Raw genomic sequence first — 16,241 nt, 5'->3', positions numbered from 1 at the left:
ACAATGATCAGAACAGCGAAGGAGAAGACATATAAAGAAAAAAAAGAAATACTTACATCTATATAGTGCCTTTCACAACCAGCGGACGTCTCAAAGGGCTTTACAGCCAATGAAGTGCTTTTGGAGTGTAGTCACTGTTATAATGTGGGAAACACGGCAGCCAATTTGCACACAGCAAGCTCCCACAAACAGCACTGTGATAATGACCAGATAATCTGTTTTTGTTATGTTGATTGAGGGATGAATATTGGCCAGGACACCGGGGATAACTCCCCTGCTCTTCTTTGAAATAGTGCCATGGGATCTTTTACGTCCATGTGAAAGAGCAGATGGGACCTCGGTTTAACATCTCATCTGAAAGACGGCACCTCCGATGGTGCAGCGCTCCCTCAACACTGCACTGGAGTATATAGTGGCATATAGTGGCGTTGATAGTTCCAGGAGAGGCAAAAATAGAGCAGGTGCATGACAGAAAAGTGCTGAGTTCTGCCAAGTTGGGAACTAAGGGCCCAAGTTTCCACATGATTTGTGCCTGATTTTTAGGAGCAACTGGTGGAGAACGGACTATCTTAGAAATCGCAATTCTCCACATTTTTTTTTCTGCAGTTCTAGTCAGGTAGAACAGTTCCACTTTGGAACAGAATTTTTTCTTCAAAAGGGGGCGTGTTCGGCCACTGACGCCTGATTTGAAAGTTTCCACAGTGAAAACGTACTCCAAACTAAAGTAGAATGGAGCAAGTGAAGATTTTTGTAGAACTGAAAAAACCTGTTCTACACATTAAAAAATCAGGCGCAGGTTACAAATTAGGCGTCCAGAACGAGGTGGGGGGGGGGAACGGAACTCATTAATAAATCCTTATTTATACTTATACAAATATTATACAAATAAATCCAACCTGAATAAACATTTATAAGCAAAGAAAAGATTAAATAAACCATCTTCCTACCTGTGTGAAAGTGCTTCAGGCAGGCCTTTCGGGACCGAAGGCTGAACGGGCTGGCCCGAGACTTCGGGCAAGACCCGTCCCCAGCACCAGATTTACAGGTAGGTGGCGTTGGGTTGGGTTGGGTCGGGTCGGGGAGGGGAGGTTCGGTTCGGGTTGGGGGGGGGAAAGAGAGAGAGAGAGGGAGAGAGAGGGGGGGGAGAGAGAGGGGGGGAGAGAGAGAGGGAGGGGGGGTGGAGAGAGAGAGAGAGAGAGAGAGAGAGGGAGGGGGGGCGGAGAGAGAGAGAGAGCGAGGGGGGGGCGGAGAGAGGGGGGGGCGGAGAGAGAGAGGGAGGGGGGCAGAGGGAGAGAGAGAGAGAGGGAGGGGGGGAGAGAGAGAGGGGGGGAGAGAGAGAGAGGGAGGGGGGAGAGAGAGAGAGGTAGGGGGGGAGAGAGAGAGAGGGAGGGGGGGAGGGAGAGAGAGAGAGAGAGAGAGAGAGGGAGGGGGGGAGGTCAGGTCGGATCCAGTCCGGGAGCGGGAGCCGGGTCGGGTCGGGGGACGGGAGTGCAGGTCGGGTCGGGTCCAGTCGGGGAGGCGGGGAGCAGGAACAGGAGCGCGGGTCGAGTCGGGTCAGTCAGGGGGGGGTGGGCGCGGGTGTCGTGTCTGGTCCGGAGGCAGGGGGGGGCGGGGAGCGGGTGTCGGGTCTGGTCTGGTCCGGAGGCAGGGGGGGGGGGGGAGCGGGTGTCGGGTCTGGTCCGGAGGCAGTGGGGTGCGGGGTGCGGGTGTCGGGTCTGGTCTGGTCCGGAGGCAGGGGGGGAGGGAGCGGGTGTCGGGTCTGGTCTGGAGGCGGGGGGGGGCGGGGTGAGGGGAGCGGGTGTCGGATCTGGTCTGGTCCGGAGGCAGGGGGGGGGGAGCGGGTGTCGGGTCTGGTCTGGAGGCGGGGGGGGGCGGGGTGAGGGGAGCGGGTGTCGGATCTGGTCTGGTCCGGAGGCAGGGGGGGGGGGGAGCGGGTGTCGTGTCTGGTCCGGAGGCAGGGGGGGGCGGGGAGCGGGTGTCGGGTCTGGTCTGGAGGCAGTGGGGTGCGGGGTGCGGGTGTCGGGTCTGGTCTGGTCCGGAGGCAGGGGGGGGGGGAGCGGGTGTCGGGTCTGGTCTGGAGGCAGTGGGGTGCGGGGTGCGGGTGTCGGGTCTGGTCTGGTCCGGAGGCAGGGGGGGGGGGGAGCGGGTGTCGGGTCTGGTCTGGAGGCAGTGGGGTGCGGGGTGCGGGTGTCGGGTCTGGTCCGGAGGCAGGGGGGGGCGGGGAGCGGGTGTCGGGTCTGGTCTGGTCCGGAGGCAGGGGGGGAGGGAGCGGGTGTCGGGTCTGGTCCGGAGGCAGGGGGGGAGGGAGCGGGTGTCGGGTCTGGTCTGGTCCGGAGGCAGGGGGGGAGGGAGCGGGTGTCGGGTCTGGTCCGGAGGCAGGGGGGGAGGGAGCGGGTGTCGGGTCTGGTCCGGAGGCAGGGGGGGAGGGAGCGGGTGTCGGGTCTGGTCTGGTCCGGAGGCAGGGGGGGGGGGGAGCGGGTGTCGGATCTGGTCTGGTCCGGAGGCAGGGGGGGGGGGAGCGGGTGTCGGGTCTGGTCTGGAGGCGGGGGGGGGCGGGGTGAGGGGAGCGGGTGTCGGATCTGGTCTGGTCCGGAGGCAGGGGGGGGGGGAGCGGGTGTCGGGTCTGGTCTGGAGGCGGGGGGGGGGCGGGGTGAGGGGAGCGGGTGTCGGATCTGGTCTGGTCCGGAGGCAGGGGGGGGGGAGCGGGTGTCTGGTCTGGTCCGGAGGCAGTGGGGCGAGCGGGTGTCGGATCTGGTCTGGTCCGGAGGCAGGGGGGGGGAGCGGGTGTCTGGTCTGGTCCGGAGGCAGTGGGGCGAGCGGGTGTCGGGTCAGGTCCGGAGGCAGGGGGGGGGGAGCGGGTGTCGGGTCAGGTCCGGAGGCAGGGGGGGGGAGCGGGTGTCGGATCTGGTCTGGTCCGGAGGCAGGGGGGGAGCGGGTGTCGGGTCAGGTCCGGAGGCAGGGGGGGGGGCGAGCGGGTGTCGGATCTGGTCTGGTCCGGAGGCAGGGGGGGGGGAGCGGGTGTCTGGTCTGGTCCGGAGGCAGGGGGGGGGGGAGCGGGTGTCGGGTCTGGTCTGGTCCGGAGGCAGGGGGGGGGGAGCGGGTGTCGGGTCTGGTCTGGAGGCAGGGGGGGGCGGGGTGCAGGTGTCGGGTCTGGTCTGGTCCGGAGGCGGGGGAGGGGGGGGGGCCCGGGTGTCGGGTCTGGTCGGGGGGGGGGGGGCGGGAGCAGGAGCTGGCCGTGGGAGGAGCCTTATTCACGCAGCCCCAGTGAGGCCATTGGGCCAGGGCTAGGGGCTGTGTGCTTCGGGCCCCTCCCACACAGTTCGGCGCCTGGAGCTACTGCACTTGCGTGCCGACTGTAGCGCGCATGTGCAGAGGTCCCGGCACTGTTTTCAGCGCAGGGTCATGGCTCCGCCCCCCCACAGCTCGTGCTGGCTGCGCCGAGGACCAGAGGACCTGCAAGTAGGTGGAGAATACCGAGGATTTTTTTTAGGCGCACTTTGTGGCGCGAAAAACGGGCGTCCAGGTCGGGACTGCGCCGTTCTAGGCGCGTGTGGAAACTTGGGCCCAAAGTGTGGAAATAAAGGGCAAAACTGTGAGATGTATATGTTGAGGTGGGGGTGCCAGAGTTTTATGAAAACAATGCTGAGATTATACTTTAAGAGCCAAGGAAAGAGAGGAGCAAAAGCTGACAGTGTGAAGGAGAGTCAAAGTACAGCAGAAAGCGTATTGGAGTGGATTGGTTATTATTAAAAGACTTGAAAAGAAAAACATGTACAGGTTGAACCTCCCTTATCCAGAACCCTTGGGATCTGGCCTGTTCTGGATAAGGGATTTTTCCAGACGAGGGGTGGTCATGTTAAATTGGACAAGTACTGTGGAAGAGGATATCGGGGCTGGCTGGCTAGGGACTGGGAGGGTGGCAGAGAGATCATGGGGGGTGGGGGTGGGGGGGGGGGCAGGGCGGTGGATCGCAGGGTCAGGCCAGCGATTGCGGAAGTCGGCAGCAAGGAAGGACTTCAATTTGTTCATGTCGGAGTTCTGTGCTTGCGCCACCTGGTGGCCAGGAGTGGTTCTGGATGAGGGGTGATTCCAGATAAGGGAGCTCCGGATAAGGGAGGTTCAACCTGTATTTATATAGTGCCCTAACACGTCTCTCAGAAATGCCCCAAAGTGTTTTACTTACAGTTACCTACTTGGGATGCAGTGACTCGTGTTATGTAAGTAAACATGAGAAAGAGTTGAGGGGCTGGTAGAAATGGTAGCCCACTAGTTAGCACTCCAGGTTGAATAGTCGAGAGGTAGTGGCAGAAACTGTGAAGAATGTTGGCAACATGTGATGGCCTGAATGGAGGGAGAAACAGCTGTTTCATGTATTGTGTGATGTGTCATAGACGGTCATCAAATGATAGTGAATATGTTGCCAGTAACTCTTCCAGGCAGGAGCCGGATCTTCCCAGATGACTGAGCGGGCAAATCCGCATCTGGTATAATGCTGTGTCACGTCCGACAGGAAAGTCCAAGGTTTCAGGCTTGGTATGTCCTGACATGAGTCAGGACTTCAGGAACAAAAAAGCATAATTTTAAAAAAAAAGATGAAAATCTGAATAACAATGGCATTGAAGGTTATATGAAAAAAAATGAAATGACTTGCATTAACATAGCACCAATGGACATCTTATAAAAGAAGTCCTAAAGTGCTTCATGTGCAATGAATTGCATTGACGTTCAGTTACTGTTATTACGTGCATAAACTGATCAATTACTAAATGGAACACTGCCCTGCTTAGACCCTGTGCAGTATAATCAGTCAGACTTGAGCATGGTAGAGTACACTCATGGATTACTATTCTGGAGTTTTGCTCAAATACCCATGTATGACAAAGAGTCATCTCTAAGTGCTATTGTCTTTGAAGAAGTTTTATCTGCAGGAATGTGCCTCCTCTAGGAGGTGAAGGGAGAGATGATGCTCAGTGTAAATGATGTAATGTTTGTTGGAAGAAATGGGTTTGACTCCAGTCCCACAATATGTGGTTGACTCTTAATGGTCTCTGAAGTTGCCAAGAAAGCAACCACTGTTATTGGAAACTAGGGATGGGCAATAAATCAAGCATTGCCCACATTTTAAAAGAAATTTAAAAAAACAAAAGATTTCGACTTCAATAGCAATTCTGGTCAATGACACTTCTGTTTGCAGATCAGGTCTATGATGGCACCAATGTAATTCTGAGAAGTCTCAACTGCCTGAATGACTTAGTGGGTAATTGCACTTTTTGATGTGATACTGACAGGGAGGTACCAGGTTCAATATCTGGTCTGTGCTGAGTTCCCCAAGCTCAGGTTCGAAGTGGAAACGCCACAGTTGACATCTGTGAGCGAGAGAAAGGAATGCTCTTGATTGCTATTTGGTCAGCCCTGCTGGGAAGTGCTTGTGTACATGTTGGGTGAGGACAGGATCAACTGTGCCAATATTGGATTAACTTGCCAGCACTCATGCTTGGCTTCATTCACGACCATTTCGACACATTGCTGAACAGCTGCAAGTGCCTGTGGACCTATACCACATCACCACTCATCACCTTCAGGGAATGAGCAGCACAAGGAGAATATTAGAGGAACGGAACATGGCTTTCAGCTAAACCTTGCTTTTTGTTGCTGAATCTTTTCCTTCCTTTTGAAGTACCGGGGAATCCCTATTTTTCTTCAGTGTTGTTTAAATGCACACACTAACTCTTCCTTCTGACCAATTACACTGGGTCTCAGTCATTTATACTCTACATAGAAGGCTGTCTCATTTATTTTTTGTTATGTATGATATGTATGGAGAACGTGCTTCATTTGCATTGCCCCTGTAGCAATCTAAGACAGTAGACTAAGCTTGCCCCACTCTGGTATCTGTTTAGATTAGAAAGGAGAGATTTTCCCCTTCAGCACATCTGACACACACCAGAAGTACAAAATGGGAATTTGTGCATCCCCAGTCCATGAGTTTCTATCTGTTAGAATTAATAGCTAGAAAGTCACGGGCTGGGGGGAGAAGGTATGGTGGGGGAGAGGGTTGGCCTTCTGATTGTGCTTCCAGCGTACGTCAGGTGTGCTGATATAGAAAATCTTAATTTAAGTGTCTAAGTGCTAAAAATATAGAATAAAATCAAATTCAAAATATAAAGAAGCTGATAACTACAAACATTGATTCCCCTTTGTCGGAAATTCTTCTCTTTAGGGCAACTGCCTTAGTTTAAAAATATTTCCACACACATACAAAGTAAAATGTATAACTACGATTTAAAATGTATAAGGAACAATTGTAAAGAAGATCAGTAAGGGTGAGGGCAGACCACTTCAATTATTTAGTACTTAGAACAATGCAGCGCACATAAATTGATGTGTAATGGTCATTATCACATTGTTGTTTGTGGGAGTTTGCTTGTGCACAAATTGGCTGTCGCGTTTCCTACTTACAACAGTGACTACACGTCCAAAAAGTACTTAATTGGCTGTAAAGCGCTTTGAGACACCCGGTGGTCGTGAAAGGTGCTATATAAATCCAAGTATTTCTTTCTTTCTTCTCTACAACTCTTGCTACTTGTAAACAGGATATTCATCTGCTGTGTGAAGTAAACCTCTTTATTGTAACCCATAAACATTTAGAGAAGGGATACAGTATTCAAAATTTGTGAAGTGTGCATACTTTGGATTTTTAATCATAACATGCATGTTAATAATGGAATGATGTTTATGTCAGTATAAGTTTATGAATGCTGGCTGATCATTTTCCACAATGAACAGCTGTTCTTTCCACAATAAAATTAATTTGATATCTGGAATGCGTTGAGTGGTTTGCATTCATAACAATTTCAGCTTCTCAACAATTAAATACTTTCTTCTCAACAAAGAAATAGTCAACAAATAAAAATATCAACATGACATTTTTCCATGTTTAAAGAAACATTCTTCCTCCTCCTCCCCTTCCTCCTCTTCACTGCCCAGCACTATCAGGCCGATGCGATCTTTATGACGTTATTCCAGTTTGGCACCATTTAGACAACAGGGTTAAATGTGTCTTGTTAAAGCTATCCACAAAAAAATGTGCTCAATGTTTACATCAGTCTTTCTTCCACCTGGAGGCTTCTGACTGAATACATGTTTAATTCCTTTTGCATAGTTTGTACATGTTGGCTGTCCGAAGTATTTTAATTTTGTTTTGTTATTGGAATGTTTTCATGTTTTGACTGGACTGTTAGATGATCCCATCTCTTCATGTAACTTACAAGTTTTCTCATGCACATGTTGCCAAAAATAAGTAGTTTCCTTTGTAATATCATAACCGACAGCCAGCTCTCACAGCCTTAACCCAAACTGTACTAAAATGCAATTAAATATATTTCGAGTTTAGCTCTTAAGCTAGCCATTAATTTCACAAATATTATACACTTCAGAAAAAGATTTACTGCCAAGTTTTAACTTGCTCTTAGTGTTCTGGCTATACGTGCAATTAGTTTATTTCTTAATATAAGTGCATTCACAGGAACCCACAGGTTTTACTGACAGCATATTCTTGCAGCTTGAATGCTAAGCAATCAGAAAAAATCTACAACAATGCTGCAGGGTTACACGTTCACCGCCTTAATAGAATTGTAAGGGCCACGAATAATGCTAAGCATGTCAATCTTCAAGTGTGCAAATCTGAGCACCTATGGCATAACAACAACAACTTGTATTTATATAGTGCCTTTAATGTAGCGAAATGTCCCAAGGCACTTCACAGGAGTCTTATGAGATAAAAAAATTTGACACCGAGCTGCACAAGTAGAAATTAGCGCAGGTGACCAAAAGCTTGGTCAAAGAGATATGTTTTAAGGAGTGTCTTGAAGTAGGAACGAGAGGTAGAGAGACGGAGAGGATTAGGCAGGGAGTTCCAGAGCTTGGGGGCCTAGATAACAGAAGGCACGGCCAACAATGGCAGAATTAGAGGAACGCAGACATCTCGGGGGGTTGAGGGATTGGAGGAGGTCACAGAGATAGGGAGGGGTGAGGCCATGAAGGGATTTGAAAATAAGGATGAGAAATTTGAAAGGATCTTAAAATTATAGTGGACGGCAGGAGGAAATTGGGGAAATACCGATCAGGAAAGCAACTCCCAGTAAAAACAGAGGATCCAACAAGTTGGGAGTCAATCAATGTGGTTTCCACAACCCACTGTACTTGGAGGGACATAAAGAAAACTGTGTCTGATTTGAAGTCAAGGGCAAGGTGAGCAATTATGTTGGACAGCTATATGTGGGTAGGACATATGATAGAAATTGACCTGCTGTGAGAATGAAGTGAACTCAAAGTCAATTTGCAAATTTCATTTTATTTGTTGCTTAGCAAGTAGCTAGCAAGCAAAAATTATATATTACTGCAAGTGTACGCATCAATGTGTGTTCATAATGTTTATTCCCAGGAGCATGTAAGCAACAGTTAGTTCTCCTTCAATTGAAGCCTAATCACAAACATTCTATGATTAGCTTGTGCATTATCTTTAATGTATAATATAGAATAAACCACATGTCGAGTTCTTGATCACTACTATGCCAGCAGAGCCCCATCATCCATCCCATGGAATGGTGTAAAATGAATTAACCGCCACCCCCTCACCTCCACTTTGTGAATTTGTTTGCAAATTAGTTTAATATGAAAAAAAAACTTGTTGGTATCAGTTTTGTACGGATTGAAAACATTCAGTAAATGGTCAATAGTGACACTCACGTCTTTTTCCTCTTCCACCTTTGCTAATGGGCAAGTCTAATCATTGTGTATACATCTCAATTTAGGGAATTTCTCACAGCCAAAAATATCTGACTGAGAGTAGTGACTCAAATTCTCTAGAGGCGTGTATAAAATATTTAGGCATCAACTAAAATTTTTCAGCAGTTTAAGTGTACACAGACATTATAGAGAGAGTCTGTTCTACATCATAGCTTTCATTTTATGGACTCTGCTTGGTGGAATTGAGCACTGAACTCAGCCCCCAAATACTGAATTTTAAAATTAGTTCAAATTGAGATGTATTTGGATAAATACTGTGTAATGCTGGTTGATAATTTGTATTAATCTTTTCAAGAGCTGATGTCAGTTGAATCATAATATTTAATTATTTTTTTTTACTGTTCACGTTCCTTGGAGATGGCTAGGTCTAAAATCCTTGAGAATTTTGTTGAGGTAGTTAGAGTAAAAGAAAGATTTGAAAAATAAATAGTGCTTTTCATGACCAGACGTCGCAAAGCGCTTTACAGCCAATTAACTTCTATTTGAAGTGTCGCTGTTGAAATGTAGGAAATGCAGCTACCAAATTGTGCAGAGAAACTCCCACAAACAGCAACGACCAGATAATCTGTTTTTTAGTGATGTTGGTAGTGGGATAAATATTGGCCAGGACACCAGGGATAATTCACCTGCTCTTCTTTGAAATCGTAGCATACGGCCACCTGAAAGAGCAAACAGGGCCTCGGTTTAACATCTTATTTGAAAGGCGGCACCTCTGACAGTGCAGCAGTCCCTCAGTACTGCACTGGAATATCAGCCTAGATTCCTGTGTTCAGATCTCTAGAGTGGGACTGTGAACCCACAACCTTCTGACACAGAGGTGAGGATGCTACCAACTGAACCACAGCTGACACTGCAAGTTACCACCTGAAATGGTTACCAAGGCGAACGTATTCCCAGCTATTAATATTTATGTTATCTCTGTGTTGCAGTGATCCAGGAAACAAAAATAATGCCATCTTCAGGAGGAAAGGTGTGGGGACAGAAGTGGTGTAATTTGGCCTGACATACACAATGGCCATGGTCTTACCTTTTAAACAATGACCACAAGGGGAGGGAGCAGTGTCTTCATAAGGTATTGGGATCCAGAAACCCTGGTATCTATATCTTATTAGTCCATTACTTCTGGACAAAACTAGACATTCTACTCCAAAACACGGACTTGGTCTTAAGTGGAAAACCTTTGGCGTGGCTTTCCTACCACTGAGGGGGAAACACTCAGACTTGCCTTCAAATGCTTGCTACAGTTTTCTCAAAATGCATTCAAACCTCATCAAGATTTGCAAAACCATGTACCAATATCACTTTAGCATTTGTCTTTGCAGCGGAAATTGAATTGGTATTACAGTTTCCTCATGACACGAGATCAGACAATAGATTTGGATGAGGAAGGCTCTTTGACCCGTTGATTTCATCCTTCCAGAATGCCGATATCGCTGTATTTCCATTACAACATCGAGCTGTTCCTTGAATGATCCCACTGTCCTGGTCTCAATTGCCCTTCCTGGTTAACCCGCTTCATGTTTTGGTCACCCTCTGCGTGATTTAAATGCAACTCACGAATGCTGCCACGGATTAAAAGTCAATGTTTAATCAATCTACATATTTAGCAGGCTAATGTTAAGTGAAAATGATTTATTATACATAATATTGATTTCCATAGTGAACATAATTATTGGCACTGGCTCAAGTTATTATTTGAAGTCGCCTTTTAATTTCAGTAAAATACAATGTGGTGCAAATTCGGTCTGTTGCCGCTTCTGTTTGTGCCCCAGAGAGCCGGTAATGGCAGCAGAAATCATTTCACGGTGGGCAGCCAGCTTCCAGCGCCCCGCCGGGAAGTTCAGCATCGGTTTTGTGGGGGCGCGGAGCAGTACCGCTTGGGAGAGGAGAGCTGTTGTGTAATACCTCTGGTTGCGACACTGTTTAGAGATTTGTTTTCTAGGGGACCCATAGCGCCTCGTAGCGCGCCCTAGTGGGACCGCCTGGGAATGCGGGCGGTCCGAGCATTACCGGCGGCATTGAGGGAAGGAATGTCTACCTGAGGTAAGTGTGATTGTTTTTAACTTTTAAATGTTTGTGATTTATTTTTATGTGGATCAGTACGGTATTGGGAATGTTTTGGTGGCTTTGTTGCCGATTTTTTTTATTCCCAGGGAAGCTTCTCTTAGTTCACTCCAAGGCCGGCTCTTTAGCTCGGTTTTTCAGTTGCTCAGCCAGCTTAGCGCCCTAAAAGAGGTGTGCAACGCCTCCCTTAGTGCTCAGCTCCACACTCAGGGCCCACTTGATGAAATTTGTGATTGCAGACGCAAACCATTTCCCGTCGCCATTATCGCCTCAAAATGGGCGGTACCGAATTTCTACCCCAATACATTTTCAACAAACATAGGTATCATTATTGACCATGTTAACTGACCATGTTTGTTTAAGTTATCAGATGTTCCAACATATAAACCTACAATCTATTGCTGTAGTAGTACACTGGTTCTATAGGCACATTGGTTGTCCCTTTAGCAGCAGTTCAACTGAAAGACAGGAAAATTGTTGCCGCAGTTTTTATTTCCTACATTGCCATTTGGCTAATGTTTATTTCTAGTGCCCTGTAGATATTTGCTCAGTTGATTTGCAAATGATACCCCTAAATTCATCAACTTTTCACAGGTTTAACATTTTATGTTAATATAGAAAATATACTACAGCCCAAGAGGGCTTTTTACTTCTATCTGCTCTGACTGAGTTATGTTGTGATGAATAATCATAAAGAAGCCATATTCCAGTCAATGCTCATCAATCAAGAAGAGAACTTTTAAGTATACTCTGCATTTGTCTTGTATTCTGTACTAGACAAATATAGCCAGCTGTATATCCATGGGTACAGTAGTATAGTGGTTATGTTACTGGACTAGTAATCCAGAGGCCTGGACTAATAATCCAAAGACATGAGTTTAAATCCCACCATGGCAGCTGTTGAATTTAAATTGAATTAAATAAATCTGTAATAAAAAGCTATCAGTAATGGTGAGCATGAAACCATAGGATTGCTGAAAAAACCCATCTGGTTCACTAATGTCCTTTAGGAGAAGGAAATGTGCTGTCCTTACTGGGTCTGGCCTATATGTGACTCCAGACTCTCAGCAATGTGGTTGATTTGTAACTGCCCTCTGAAATGGTCTTGTATAAAGTGGCTCACTACCACCTTGATGGGCAATACATGCTGGCCTTGCCAGGGTCACTCACATCCCATGAATGAATAGAAAAAAAAGCTAGCTGGATGTTTGTTTACAGATTCATATGTATATTGTCACACTCCTATGGGCATCAATGATTATTTATTGTCAACTTTGTAACTGGTATTACGTAGTATATTTAGCACCAAATGAAATACAAAGTTACATCTTAGTTCAGTGAGGAAATATGATTTACTTCAAGAGAAGAACTGTTTTGTGGCTATGGACATTTATTTGTTTAGTTTTAGGTTTATCATTAGTACTAGAAATTTTTCAGCATTCGATGCACCCTCCATAAACTTCAGCTCATTCAAAACTTTGCTGCCCGTATTCTAACTTGCACCAAGTCTCATTCACCCATCACCCCTGTTATATATGCAGACTATAGATATACTCTCTGTGTAGTCACTGTATAGTTGCATAAGATGGAGACTTGTTTACCTGATGTACTATAAATAAGGTTTACACTGTGTATATACATACTGGCACCACTAGAGGGTGCAACTGGTGGAGACCAGGGTTTCCTGCCCTGGTGGCAGGGGCTGTATAAAAGGGGAGCCACCATGCCACTGTCTCACTCTGGAGTTACGAATAAAGGACCAAGGTCACTACAGTTTGAGTACAACACATTTGCCTCGTGGAGTCATTCATAGGTACATTACAGACATCATAACCCCTGTGTTCGCTGATTTACATTGGCTCCTAGTCTGGCAACACCTTGATTTTAAAATTTTCAAATCTCTCCACAGCCTTGCCCCTCCCTAACTCTGTAACTTTCTCCAACCCTCCAAGATCGGTGCACTCCTCCAATTCGGGCATCTTGTGAATCCCAAATTTTCTTTGCTCCACCATTGGCGGCCGTGCTTTCAGCTGCCTAGGCCCGAAGCTCTGGAATTTCCTCCTCGCTCTCCTCCTTAAAACCTACCTGTTTGACCAAGCTTTTGGTCACCTGTCCTAATATCTCGTTATGTGACTTGGTGTCAAATTTTGTCTGATAATCACTCCTGCAAAAGACCTTGGGACATTTTACTTTGTTAAAGGTGCTAGATAAATGCAATTTGTTGTGCCTTACATTTACAATCGGGCTCCTACAGCCATCTAAGGACCCCAATTTGCATATTTAAACACCACTACGCCTGTTTCAGCCAGCTGGTCTGCTTGCCCATTTACAGGCCCACCTGAATTTCATATGACATGGACTTTGGGCATCTAAGGGGCAGCACAGGTCCTGTCCCTCTCCACGTCTTGCCCAATTTTCAGCTCGTGATCGCCTGTTTTTCAGGTATAAAATAGCCAGCTGAGTTGAATTTCTCCTCCTTTGTGCCAGTATACAGTGCCAATAAACTGGTATCTCTCTCATGATGTAGAGACAAATTACTAGACATCTTGAGCAGTGGAAAACCTGATAATGCACACCTTGTACACCTTATCAGCTCTACCTTAGTTGTAGAGCTGAAAGCTTGAGAGCAGAATTGTAAATAAAATCTGATTAACTGCAGCTAATTCTTTGGCTACAGTAAATGTAGTAACAGATGTTGTTAAAAAATGTTTGAGAAAAGTCCTGCAAGTGTCCTGCCTTGAGATGAGCAACAGTGGAATCTTGGCCTTTATTGCAAAGGGGATGGAGTATAAAAGCAGGGAAGTCTTGCTATAGTTGTACAGGGTATTGGTGAGGCCATACCTGGAATACCATGTGCAGTTTTGGTTTCCATATTTATGAAAGGGTACATTTGCTTTGGAGGCAGTTCAGAGTAGGTTCACTAGGTTGATTCCAGAGATGAGGGGGTTGACTTACGAGGAAAGGTCGAGTAGGTTGGACCTCTGCTCATTGGAATTCAGAAGAATGAGAGGTGATCTTATCGAAACGTATAAGATTATGAGGAGGCTTGACAAGGTGGATGCAGAGAGGATGTTTCCACTGATAGGGGAGACGAGAACTAGAAAGAATAATCTTAGAATAAGGGGCCGCCCATTTAAAACTGAGACGAGGAGAAATGTCTTCTCTCAGAGGGTTGTGGATCTGTGGAATTCACTGCCTCAGAGAGCTGTGGAAGCTGGGACATTGAATAAATTTAAGAAATAGACAGTTTCTTAAACAATAAGGGATTAAGGGGTTAGGGGGAGCTGGCAGGGAAGTGGACCCGAGTCCATGATCGTATCAGCCATGATCATATTAAATGGCGGAGCAGGCTCAAGGGGCCGTGTGGCCTTCTCCTGCTCCTATTTCTTATGTTCTTATGTTTTCCATACTTGTTGCTTTTTACCATATTAATTCTGTATAATCCATGACGTTTCACCTCTCCTCCCTATTAGTAATTTAATCATTTTTGCCATTACAATCAGTCAGTTGTGTAACAGAGCTTGCTTTAAAAAAAATGATAGACTCAGTGAATTCTGGATTTCAGCTGTGCCATTGGGACGGGGCCAAGTAGAGGCCATGCATTTCCCCTGAGGGGCAGAGCAAATAAAAATAAATAGTTTGAAGAAAAAAATCAGAATCCGCGAGTAATCTGTTCCATTGCAGTAAACATGCTGCCAAATGGAAAAAGAGGGTTATTGGCCAAAATCTGAGGCTGGGGTTACCTGTCTGCCCTCTTGGTTGGCGGATTGTTCTGTGGCCTGAGGAAGAACATAGAGAAGGGAAAGCTTTGCTGAGCTATTTATGATTCTACGGTCATGCGAATCCTCTTCCCAGACAAGAATAACTCCCTCGCCAGCGTTTTCATGCAGTATTTATTGTTAGCTCATAAAACAGGAGCCATTTGTAACACACGGTGTCCAGTATGTTGGGCTGACCCGACTGTGCATCACTCTGCCACTTTCCCGAGGCCCTGCTACCTCCACGTTATGTTTGCATAAAATTACACAGGAATTCTTGTGCTACTCTATAAAATCTAAAAACACAGATCCTGAAAGCATGTGATTTACTAATATGTGCATGTTGTTCAGATGCATCTGCCAAGCTGTTAATTTTACACCATTCTTATCCCATGTTTTTTTTTAGTTAAAATTGATTTACCCAAGCTTGATTCCATTGCAGATGAGAGGACACGGACTGATCTATCAGTAGCTGCAATAAGTAGGCATGAACCAAGCAGTATTATCGACCACGTTCCTGAGTTACATTCACTGTACTTTCTGTATTGTAAGCAACAGGGGCAATTCATTCAGGAAATCTTTAACGATGTTTTATTGGGAATAAAACTTTTCTGAACATTGGAATTGGAAAATAACCTTTATTTATTGTATCCCACAGGAATAAATTGTGGTAAAGAGCAGAATGACATTTGCTGTTATTGTAAATTATGTATAATAAGCTTTTTTATTATAGCCATAATTACACACACACACAAACATAAGTCAACCATCACCATGTCTCGGGAACTTTTAACTGAACATACGTGCTGTAATGCCATCAGAATAATTGTAGAATCATAATGGGCCCAGGTTTGGTCAACTTACCGGAGGCTGCCGCCGAGTTTTCTCGGCGGTCTCGATGTTTTCTGGGTACTCTCCCCTCCGAGCGAGTTAGTCAGGCCCTCATGCCGGCAGGGAGAGAAGACCGCTGGCGTGTGCCAGCATGCAACGCACACAAAAGTCCTCCCGCCCGCTGAGTCCCCAGTTTGGTCCGGGCGGTCCTCCGCTCCAGCAGCAGAAGAGATCGCCACATGGAGGCAGGTCTTACCCAGACGGTAAGTATGAAGACCTGCAAGAAAAGGTTAGTGCACTTCTTTTCTTTCTTTCTTTTGCAGGGATTTAGGTCGATGGGGTCCCCTGAAGTATTTCTGGTGGGGTTTTTTTGTTTCGAAAATGTTTTAATTTCCCCATTCCCCCCTCCCTGGGCCCGACTCCATCCTCGGCGGTAATTTGCCGAGGATCGCATTTGCCGACCAGAATGGGACCTACCGCCCACTGCCGCCCAGAATCAGCGTGCAAGGCCCATTTTTGCCGCTGGGCAGTTGTCCCCACATTTTTTCATGAATCTTCCACCCAAGGTACCGTCAGGATCTTAGCGGTCCTTTCAACGGTACATAGGCGGAACTTAGGTTTCACCAAACTCGGGCCCATAGAATGAGACAGCAGCGAAGTAGGCCATTTGGCCCTTTGGTAGATGTAGTCACCTCGAGTCTCGTCACCGACAGCAAACAGAAAACAAGCGCAGGCAGCGGAAGGAGCGTGCGGCAAACCAGTCTCACCCACCCTTTCCTT

At 46.8% G+C, this 16,241-nt stretch overlaps 1 protein-coding gene across 3 annotated transcripts in view; it reads right to left on the bottom strand.

Moving 5' to 3' along the window:
• Window positions 1-16,241, bottom strand: part of afap1l2 (actin filament associated protein 1-like 2) — a 304,943-nt gene that overhangs the window by 197,572 nt on the left and 91,130 nt on the right. The window contains exon 2 of one of the 3 annotated variants that reach the window (XM_070876591.1): window positions 14,616-14,651. The exons of the other annotated variants lie outside the window; for them this stretch is intronic. Within the exon in view, the coding sequence (XP_070732692.1) occupies window positions 14,616-14,651 (36 nt within the window). The remainder of the gene's footprint in view (window positions 1-14,615; window positions 14,652-16,241) is intronic. 3 annotated transcript variants of the gene reach the window in all.

The sequence above is a fragment of the Pristiophorus japonicus genome, chromosome 3, assembly GCF_044704955.1.
Source record: "Pristiophorus japonicus isolate sPriJap1 chromosome 3, sPriJap1.hap1, whole genome shotgun sequence".
In the NCBI taxonomy this organism is placed as follows: domain Eukaryota; kingdom Metazoa; phylum Chordata; class Chondrichthyes; family Pristiophoridae; genus Pristiophorus; species Pristiophorus japonicus.
Note: the sequence above shows the minus strand (reverse complement) of the source record. Positions and strands in the feature narration are given on the sequence as shown.